General features: G+C 42.5%; 1 protein-coding gene across 2 annotated transcripts in view; it reads right to left on the bottom strand.

Annotated features, from left to right (window-relative positions):
- Positions 1-356: 356 nt before the first annotated feature.
- Positions 357-10806, bottom strand: part of LOC121586757 (alpha-catulin-like) — a 104289-nt gene continuing 93839 nt past the window's right edge. For both annotated transcript variants that reach the window (XM_041903717.1, XM_041903718.1), the window contains exons 18-19: positions 2203-2286; positions 357-1576 (exon numbers count right to left, since the gene is read on the bottom strand). In XM_041903717.1, coding sequence (XP_041759651.1) covers positions 1412-1576; positions 2203-2286 — 249 coding nt within the window. In that variant the 3' untranslated portion in view covers positions 357-1411. The remainder of the gene's footprint in view (positions 1577-2202; positions 2287-10806) is intronic.

Here is a 10806-nt window from a genome sequence, read left to right as displayed (position 1 = left end):
TTGGAGAGCTCCTTGGTCTTCATGGTGCCCCTTGCTTAGTGGTGTTGCAGACTTTGGGGCCTTTCAGAACAGGTGTATATATACTGAGATCATGTGACAGATCATGTGACACTTAGATTGCACACAGGTGGACTTTATTTAACTAATTATGTAACTTCTGAAGGTAATTGGTTGCACCAGATCTTATTTAGGGGCTTCATAGCAAAGGGGGTGAATACATATGCACGCACCACTTTTCCGTTATTTATTTTGTATAATTCTTTGAAACAAGTTTTTTTTTTCATTTCACTTCACCAATTTCACCAATTTTGTGTATGTCCATTACATGAAATCCAAATAAAAATCCATTTAAATTACAGGTTGTAATGCAACAAAATAGGAAAAATGCCAAGGGGGATGAATACTTTTGCAAGGCACTGTAGAGATCTATGCTTCAAGTACCACACTAATACACCGTGATACACAATAGCCCACAAGGCATTCTTAGGCTTGCGTCCCAAATGAAACCCTATTTGCTATATATAGTCCACTACTTTTAACCAGAGCAACTAAAAGTAGTGCACTATATAGGGAATAGGGTGCCATTTGGGGCGTACACTTAATTACAAGTACACTTCATAACAAGTACACTTCATAAGGAACAGCTTCAAAAACCACAGTTCATTTGATTTGACTCATGCGCTGGACCAACAGTCTTTTAGAAAGGTATTCTGAAAACATGGATAAAACAGTATACCACACATACACGGAATATGATTCAATACTCTACTGACAGTAGAAAGTCAGTCGGATAAATTTGTCTCCGCCTCAGCTGAAATAGAGCAATAATAAGAGCCTCATGTGTCAGTCAGTTTATAGCAAGCCAAGTGGCATAATTCAGTGATTAAACCATCCATTTACACTCTTATTTGGCATCAAAGTGAGATTGCATTAATTACAAACAATAATTGCTAAGCCATGATGGGATTTGGTTGGTGTACAACAGTGAGAGGAACATCAGACATCAGCTTTGTCCTTGTCTCAGATCTGTTTGGTCGGTCTTGCCAACTCCTCATGACAATGGCCATAGGCTAGGGATCAGAAAGCTGGGGTAACAGCCCAAATCACAGGGTAAGATTCAAAGACTTGTGGTGATGACGGCATCATGCTCTGACCATGGCTTTCATTTCAGCATATTTCTTTTTTTTTCTTCATACATGTGATACATTTGGCTGAGATGTGCTACAGGTTACAGTTACACGACAAAGTGAATGGGCTGATTACACTGACGGGCACATAAGTGAGCGTTTTTTTGTTGCCATAATTGTGTCCGAGTGAGTGAGGCATCTGTCGCCCCCCGGCGGTTGACAATGGTACGCTCCAGCTCTGTGATAGGTAATACAGGTTAGGGGTCAAAGGTCGCTGGACTGGACTACTTGCTCTCCAGGAAGGTGAGGTTGGCCATATGCTTCTCCAGGGACTTGACCCCGAAGCCGTTGCTGTTCTTGCCATTGAGCGCGTCGTCTTTGACGGGCGTGGACGACTGCCTGTCCCTCCAGCTCTGTGGAGAGCCCAGACTGCTTCTCTCTGACTTATACTGGAGGCACAAACACAGGATATGGTAGTCACTTTACCCCTACCTACATGTACAAATTACCTCAACTAACCTGTACCCCCGCACATTGACTCGGTACCAGTACCCCCTGTATATAGCCTCGTTATTGTTATTTTATTGTGTTACTTTTTATTTTTTCTTATTATTTATGTAGTAAATATTTTCTTAACTCTATTTCTTGAACTGCATTGTTGGTTAAGGGCTCGTAAGAAAGCATTCCAAGGTAAGGTCTACACTTTTTGTATTCGGCGCATGTGACAGATACAATTAATTTTATTTTTATTTTTAAATCGAATCAATGTAGAAATGGTGGAGAAAATGACCACATTTACATTTACATTTTAGTCATTTAGCAGACGCTCTTATCCAGAGCGACTTACAGGAGCATTTAGGGTTAAGTGCCTTGCTTAAGGGCACATCGACAGATTTTTCACCTAGTCGGCCCGGGGATTAGAACCAGCAACCTTTCGGGTACTGGCACAACGCTCTTACCCACTAAGCTACCTGCCACCATTGACATATTCATCTGTACAAGTATACTCAAACCCCAGTAAACATTGGTTACTTGGACATCTTGTTAGATGAGCTGATGTCAACTGTGACCTCACCTTTCTGACAAGCTTATTACAGACTGGCAGGAGGTAGATCACCACAGTCATGATGCCTCTAGTGTTCTGAATGGACGAATCCACCTAGAGACAGACAGAGAAAAATATTACAAAAACATATCAAGGATGGTGGTCTAGATAGAATGTAATTCATCCTAACAACATAAAGATAATGACTTTATTATCCCTGTGGGGAAATGTTGGAAAACCACATGGGAAAGCTGATTGGCTAAGTTGTCTCTAAAGAGTTTGCTAAAACCAACTCTAGACAACAAACAGACAGAGCCTCAATTTCCTGCTCCATTTAAAAAGGCCTTTCAGCAATGACCTTTGTCTGATTAAAACACCCTGACAGACTAACAGAGGACCGATCTGTCTAGTTAATGACAACTTGAGGGGAAAGCCAATGGCTATATAACCGATCCACATTAATCACAGAAGCTCATGGGTGTGTCCCAAATGCCACCCTATTCCCTACTTTTGACCAGAGTCCTGTGGGCTCAGGTCAAAAGTAGTGCACTATATAGGGAATAGGGTGCCATTTGGGATGCGACCCATGTTATTCTCTAATATCTCATTCTGACTGTAACCTTCCCCATTAGTAAAAAGTGACCCATGCCAGTTCATCACTGTCCAACTGATTTTAATGGAGGTTAATTAAGCTCAATGTCATTAAAGGGCTTAATTTTACAATCATGTTTTCATGATTGACCTCTCTGTAAAGCAGTAACCAATGTTTGCCCAATGCTGCCAATGCTGATGAATGGGTTGACTTTCTGTTCTTTTTCATTGCAGTTTATCAATCCTCCTTGCCAGTTTATTTTCTGTGCATTGTCTCATACTCTTCTCTATAACCACGTCTTTTGTGACATGATAGAACTGTATTTATAGTAATAGAACTCTCCAGTCAATATCTGTACTGAATTCTCTATGACTGACAGACTAATTATTTAGCTGAATATTTGAACTAAGAACTTAAATAAAAGTGGATTTTATTACACAAACAAATCCAGTCATTGACAACTAAGGCTGACCCCAATTAGTTGACTGGTTGATTGTTTTGTCGTTAGGCTGTTGGTCGACCGAGATTGTTTTAGTCGAGCAGTAACATACAGTGGGGAAAAAAAGTATTTAGTCAGCCACCAATTGTGCAAGTTCTCCCACTTAAAAAGATGAGAGAGGCCTGTAATTGTCATCATAGGTACACGTCAACTATGACAGACAAAATGAGGAAAAAAATATCCAGAAAATCACATTGTAGGATTTTTAATGAATTTATTTGCAAATTATGGTGGAAAATAAGTATTTGGTCAATAACAAAAGTTTCTCAATACTTTGTTATATACCCTTTGTTGGCAATGACACAGGTCAAATGTTTTCTGTAAGTCTTCACAAGGTTTTCACACACTGTTGCTGGTATTTTGGCCCATTCCTCCATGCAGATCTCCTCTAGAGCAGTGATGTTTTGGGGCTGTCGCTGGGCAACACAGACTTTCAACTCCCCTCCAAAGATTTTCTATGGGGTTGAGATCTGGAGACTGGCTAGGCCACTCCAGGACCTTGAAATGCTTCTTACGAAGCCACTCCTTCGTTGCCCGGGCGGTGTGTTTGGGATCATTGTCATGCTGAAAGACCCAGCCACGTTTCATCTTCAATGCCCTTGCTGATGGAAGGAGGTTTTCACTCAAAATCTCACGATACATGGCCCCATTCATTCTTTCCTTTACAGGGATCAGTCGTCCTGGTCCCTTTGCAGAAAAACAGCCCCAAAGCATGATGTTTCCACCCCCATGCTTCACAGTAGGTATGGTGTTCTTTGGATGCAACTCAGCATTCTTTGTCCTCCAAACATGACGAGTTGAGTTTTTACCAAAAAGTTTTATTTTGGTTTCATCTGACCAAATGACATTCTCCCAATCCTCTTCTGGATCATCCAAATGCACTCTAGCAAACTTCAGATGGGCCTGGACATGTACTGGCTTAAGCAGGGGGACACGTCTGGCACTGCAGGATTTGGGTCCCTGGCGGCGTAGTGTGTTACTGATGGTAGGCTTTGTTACTTTGGTCCCAGCTCTCTGCAGGTCATTCACTAGGTCCCCCCGTGTGGTTCTGGGATTTTTGCTCACCGTTCTTGTGATCATTTTGACCCCACGGGGTGAGATCTTGCGTGGAGCCCCAGATCGAGGGAGATTATCAGTGGTCTTGTATGTCTTCCATTTCCTAATAATTGCTCCCACAGTTGATTTCTTTAAACCAAGCTGCTTCCCTATTGCAGATTCAGTCTTCCCAGCCTGGTGCAGGTCTACAATTTTGTTTCTGGTGTCCTTTGACAGCTCTTTGGTCTGGGCCATAGTGGAGTTTGGAGTGTGACTGTTTGAGGTTGTGGACAGGTGTCTTTTATACTGATAACAAGTTCAAACAGGTGCCATTAATACAGGTAATGAGTGGAGGACAGAGGAGCCTCTTAAAGAAGAAGTTACAGGTCTGTGAGAGCCAGAAATCTTGCTTGTTTGTAGGTGACCAAATACTTATTTTCCACCATGCAAATAAATTCATAAAAAAATCCTACAATGTGATTTTCTGGATTTTTTTTCTCAATTTGTCTGTCATAGTACAGGCCTCTCTCATCTTTTTAAGTGGGAGAACTTGCACAATTGGTGGCTGACTAAATACTTTTTTTCCCCACCGTACATATACATATATATATGGGCGGCAGATAGCTTAGTGGGTAAGAGCGTTGTGCCAGTAACCGAAAGGTCGCTGGTTCTAATCCCCGAGCCGACTAGGTGAAAAATCTGTCGATGTGCACTTGAGCAAGGCACTTAACCCTAATTGCTCCTGTAAGTCGCTCTGGATAAGAGCGTCTGCTAAATGACCAATTTATTATATATATTTATATATATACATATACATGTATATATATATACATATATATACATGTATATATATATACACATGTATATATATATACAGTGGGGAGAACAAGTATTTGATACACTGCCGATTTTGCAGGTTTTCCTACTTACAAAGCATGTAGAGGTCTGTCATTTTTATCATAGGTACACTTCAACTGTGAGAGACGGAATCTAAAACAAAAATCCAGAAAATCACATTGTATGATTTTTAAGTAATTAATTTGCATTTTATTGCATGACATAAGTATTTGATACATCAGAAAAGCAGAACTTAATATTTGGTACAGAAACCTTTGTTTGCAATTACAGAGATCATACGTTTCCTGTAGGTCTTGACCAGGTTTGCACACACTGCAGCAGGGATTTTGGCCCACTCCTCCATACAGACCTTCTCCAGATCCTTCAGGTTTCGGGGCTGTCGCTGGGCAATACGGACTTTCAGCTCCCTCCAAAGATTTTCTATTGGGTTCAGGTCTGGAGACTGGCTAGGCCACTCCAGGACCTTGAGATGCTTCTTACGGAGCCACTCCTTAGTTGCCCTGGCTGTGTGTTTCGGGTCGTTGTCATGCTGGAAGACCAATGGAGGTATCTTCAATGCTCTTACTGAGGGAAGGAGGTTGTTGGCCAAGATCTCGCGATACATGGCCCCATCCATCCTACCCTCAATACGGTGCAGTCGTCCTGTCCCCTTTGCAGAAAAGCATCCCCAAAGAATGATATTTCCACCTCCATGCTTCACGGTTGGGATGGTGTTCTTGGGGTTGTACTCATCCTTCTTCTTCCTCCAAACACGGCGAGTGGAGTTTAGACCAAAAAGCTCTATTTTTGTCTCATCAGACCAAATGACCTTCTCCCATTCCTCCTCTGCATCATCCAGATGGTCATTGGCAAACTTCAGACGGGCCTGGACATGCGCTGGCTTGAGCAGGGGGACCTTGCGTGCGCTGCAGGATTTTAATCCATGACGGCGTAGTGTGTTACTAATTGTTTCCTTTGAGACTGTGGTCCCAGCTCTCTTCAGGTCATTGACCAGGTCCTGCCGTGTAGTTCTGGGCTGATCCCTCATCTTCCTCATGATCATTGATGCCCCACGAGGTGAGATCTTGCATGGAGCCTAAGACCGAGGGTGGTTGACCGTCATCTTAAACTTCTTCCATTTTCTAATAATTGCGCCAACAGTTGTTGCCTTCTCACCAAGCTGCTTGCCTATTGTCCTGTAGCCCATTCCAGCCTTGTGCAGGTCTACAATGTTATCCCTGATGTCCTTACACAGCTCTCTGGTCTTGGCCATTGTGGAGAGGTTGGAGTCTGTTTGATTGAGTGTGTGGACAGGTGTCTTTTATGCAGGTAACGAGTTCAAACAGGTGCAGTTAATACAGGTAATGAGTGGAGAACAGGAGGGCTTCTTAAAGAAAAACTAACAGGTCTTTGAGAGCCAGAGTTCTTACTGGTTGGTAGGTGATCAAATACTTATGTCATGCAATAAAATGCAAATGACTCAGCCCAGAACTACACGGCAGGACCTGGTCAATGACCTGAAGAGAGGTGGAGGAATGGAGGAATGGGAAAGGGTCATGTGGTCTGATGAGAAAAATATATAGCTTTTTGGTCTAAACTCCACTCGCCGTGTTTGGTGGAAGAAGAAGGATGAGTACAACCCCAAGAACACCATCCCAACCGTGAAGCATGGAGGTGGAAACATCATTCTTTGGGGATGCTTTTCCTGCAAAGGGGACAGGACGACTGCACCGTATTGAGGGAGGATGGATGGGGCCATGTATCGCAAGATCTTGGCCAACAACCTCCTTCCCTCAGTAAGGCATTGAAGATGGGTCGTGGCTGGGTCTTCCAGCATGACAACGACCAAAACACAGCCAGGGCAACTAAGGAGTGGCTCCGTAAGAAGCATCTCAAGGTCCTGGGTGGCCTAGCCAGTCTCCAGACCTGAACCCAATAGAAAATCTTTGGAGGGAGCTGAAAGTCCGTATTGCCCAGCGACAGCCCCGAAACCTGAAGGATCTGGAGAAGGTCTGTACGGAGGAGTGGGCCAAAATCCCTGCTGCAGTGTGTGCAAACCTGGTCAAGACCTACAGGAAACATATGATCTCTGTAATTGCAAACAAAGGTTTCTGTACCAAATATTAAGTTCTGCTTTTCTGATGTATCAAATACTTATGTCATGCAATAAAATGCAAATTAATTACTTAAAAATCATACAATGTTATTTTCTGGATTTTTGTTTTAGATTCCGTCTCTCACAGTTGAAGTGTACCTATGATAAAAATTACAGACCTCTACATGCTTTGTAAGTAGGAAAACCTGCAGTGTATCAAATACTTGTTCTCCCCACTGTATATATATACAGTGAGGGAAAAAAGTATTTGATCCCCTGCTGATTTTGTATGTTTGCCCACTGACAAAGTAATGATCAGTCTATAATCCAGAAAAACGCATGTCAAAAATGTTATAAATTGATTTGCATTTTAATGAGGGAAATAAGTATTTGACCCCTCTGCAAAACATGACTTAGTACTTGGTGGCAAAACCCTTGTTGGCAATCACAGAGGTCAGACGTTTCTTGTAGTTGGCCACCAGGTTTGCACACATCTCAGGAGGGATTTTGTCCCACTCCTCTTTGCAGATCTTCTCCAAGTCATTAAAGTTTCGAGCCTGACGTTTGGCAACTCGAACCTTCAGCTCCCTCCACAGATTTTCTATGGGATTAAGGTTTGGAGACTGGCTAGGCCACTCCAGGACCTTAATGTGGTTCTTCTTGAGCCACTCCTTTGTTGCCTTGGCCGTGTGTTTTGGGTTATTGTCATGCTGGAATACCCATCCACGACCCATTTTCAATGCCCTGGCTGAGGGAAGGAGGTTCTCACCCAAGATTTGACAGTACATGGCCCCGTCCATCGTCCCTTTGATGCAGTGAAGTTGTCCTGTCCCCTTAGCAGAAAAACACCCCCAAAGCATAATGTTTCCACCTCCATGTTTGACGGTGGGGATGGTGTTCTTGGGGTCATAGGCAGCATTCCTCCTCCTCCAAACACGGCGAGTTGAGTTGCTGCCAAAGAGCTCCATTTTGGTCTCATCTGACCACAACACTTTCACCCAGTTCTCCTCTGAATCATTCAGATATTCATTGGCAAACTTCAGACGGGCATGTATATTTGCTCTCTTGAGCAGGGGGACCTTGCGGGCGCTGCAGGATTTCAGTACTTCACGGCGTAGTGTGTTACCAATTGTTTTCTTGGTGACTATGGTCCTAGCTGCCTTGAGATCATTGACAAGATCCTCCCGTGTAGTTCTGGGCTGATTCCTCACCGTTCTCATGATCATTGCAACTCCACGAGGTGAGATCTTGCATGGAGCCCCAGGCCAAGGGAGATTGACAGTTATTTTGTATTTCTTCCATTTGCGAATAATCGCACCAACTGTTGTCACCTTCTCACCAAGCTGCTTGGCGATGGTCTTGTAGCCCATTCCAGCCTTGTGTAGGTCTATAATCTTATCCCTGACATCCTTGGAGAGCTCTATGGTCTTGGCCATGGTGGAGAGTTTGGAATCTGATTGATTGATTGCTTCTGTGGACAGGTGTCTTTTATACAGGTAACAAGCTGAGATTAGAAGCACTCCCTTTAAGAGTGTGCTCCTAATCTCAGCTCGTTACCTGTATAAAAGACACCTGGGAGCCAGAAATCGTTCTGATTGAGAGGGGGTCAAATACTTATTTCCCTCATTAAAATGCAAATCAATTTATAACATTTTTGACATGCGTTATTCTGGATTTTGTTGTTGTTATTCTGTCTCTCACTGTTCAAATAAACTTACCATAAAAATTATAGACTGATCATTTCTTTGTCAGTGGGCAAACATACAAAATCAGCAGGGGATAAAATAATTTTTTCCCTCACTATACATATATATATACACACATACATATATACATATATAGATACAGTTGAAGTCGGAAGTTTACATACACTTAGGATGGAGTCATTAAAACTCGTTTTTCAACCACTCCACAAATGTCTTGTTAACAAACTATAGTTTTGGCAAGTCGGATAGGACATCTACTTATTTGACACAAGTAATTTTTCCAACAATTGTTTACAGACAGATTATTTCACTTATAATTCACTGTATCACAATTCCAGTGGGTCAGAAGTTTACATAAACTAAGTTGACTGTGCCTTTAAACAGCTTGGAAAATTCCAGAAGATGATGTCATGGCTTTAGAAATTTCTGCTAGGCTAATTGACGTCATTTGAGTCAATTGGAGGTGTACCTGTGGATGAATTTCAAGGCCTACCTTCAAACTCAGTGCCTCTTTGCTTGACATCATGGGAAAATCAAAAGAAATCAGCCAAGACCACAGAAAAATAATTGTAGACCTCCACATGTCTGGATCATCCTTGGGAGGAGCAATTTCCAAACGCCTGAAGGTACCACGTTCATCTGTACAAACAATAGTACGCAAGTATAAACACCATGGGACCACGCAGCCGTCATACCGCTCAGGAAGGAGATACATTCTGTGTCCTAGAGATGAATGTACTTTGGTGCGAAAAGTGCAAATCAATCCCAGAACAACAGCAAAGGACCTTGTGAAGATGCTGGAGGAAACAGGTACAAAAGTATCTATATCCACAGTAAAACGAGTCCTATATCGACATAACCTGAAAGGCCGCTCAGCAAGGGAGAAGCCACTGTTCCAAAACCGCCATAAAAAAGCCAGACTACGGTTTGCACATGGGGACAAAGATCATACTTTTTGGAGAAATGTCCTCTGGTCTGATGAAACAAAAATAGAACTGTTTGGCCATAATGACCATCGTTATGTTTGGAGGAAAAGGGGGCGGCTTGCAAGCCGAAGAACACCATCCCAACCATGAAGCACGGGGGTGGCAGCATCAAGCTGTGGGGGTGCTTTGCTGCAGGAGGGACTGGTGCACTTCACAAAATAGATGGCATCATGAGGAAGGAAAATTATGTGGATATATTGAAGCAACATCAAGACATCAGTCAGGAAGTTAAAGCTTGGTCGCAAATGGGTCTTCCAAATCGACACTGACCCCAAGCATACTTCCAAAGTTGTGGCAAAATGGCTTAAGGACAACAAAGTCAAGATATTGGAGTGGCCATCACAAAGCTCTGACCTCAATCCTATAGAAAATGTGCGGGCAGAACTGAAAAAGCATGTGTGAGCAAGGAGGCCTACAAACCTGACTCAGTTACACCAGCTCTATCAGGAGGAATGGGCCAAAATTCATCCAACTTATTGTGGGAAGCTTGTGGAAGGCTACCCGAAACGTTAAACAATTTAAAGGCAATGCTACCAAATACTAATTGAGTGTATGTAAACTTCTGACCCACTTGGAATGTGATGAAAGAAATAAAAGCTGAAATAAATCATTCTCTCTACTATTATTCTGACATTTCACATTCTTAAAATAAAGTGGTGATCCTAACTGACCTAAGACAGGGATTTTTTATTAGGATTAAATGTCAGGACTTGTGAAAAACTGAGTTTAAATGTATTTGGCTAAAGTGTATGTAAACTTCCGACTTCAACTGTATACAGTGGGGAGAACAAGTATTTGATACACTACCGATTTTGCAGGTTTTCCTACTTACAAAGCATGTAGAGGTCTGTAATTTTTTATCATAGGTACACGTCAACTGTGAG

This window comes from Coregonus clupeaformis, chromosome 17 (genome assembly GCF_020615455.1).
Source record: "Coregonus clupeaformis isolate EN_2021a chromosome 17, ASM2061545v1, whole genome shotgun sequence".
NCBI classification, from domain to species: domain Eukaryota; kingdom Metazoa; phylum Chordata; class Actinopteri; order Salmoniformes; family Salmonidae; genus Coregonus; species Coregonus clupeaformis.
Note: the sequence above shows the minus strand (reverse complement) of the source record. Positions and strands in the feature narration are given on the sequence as shown.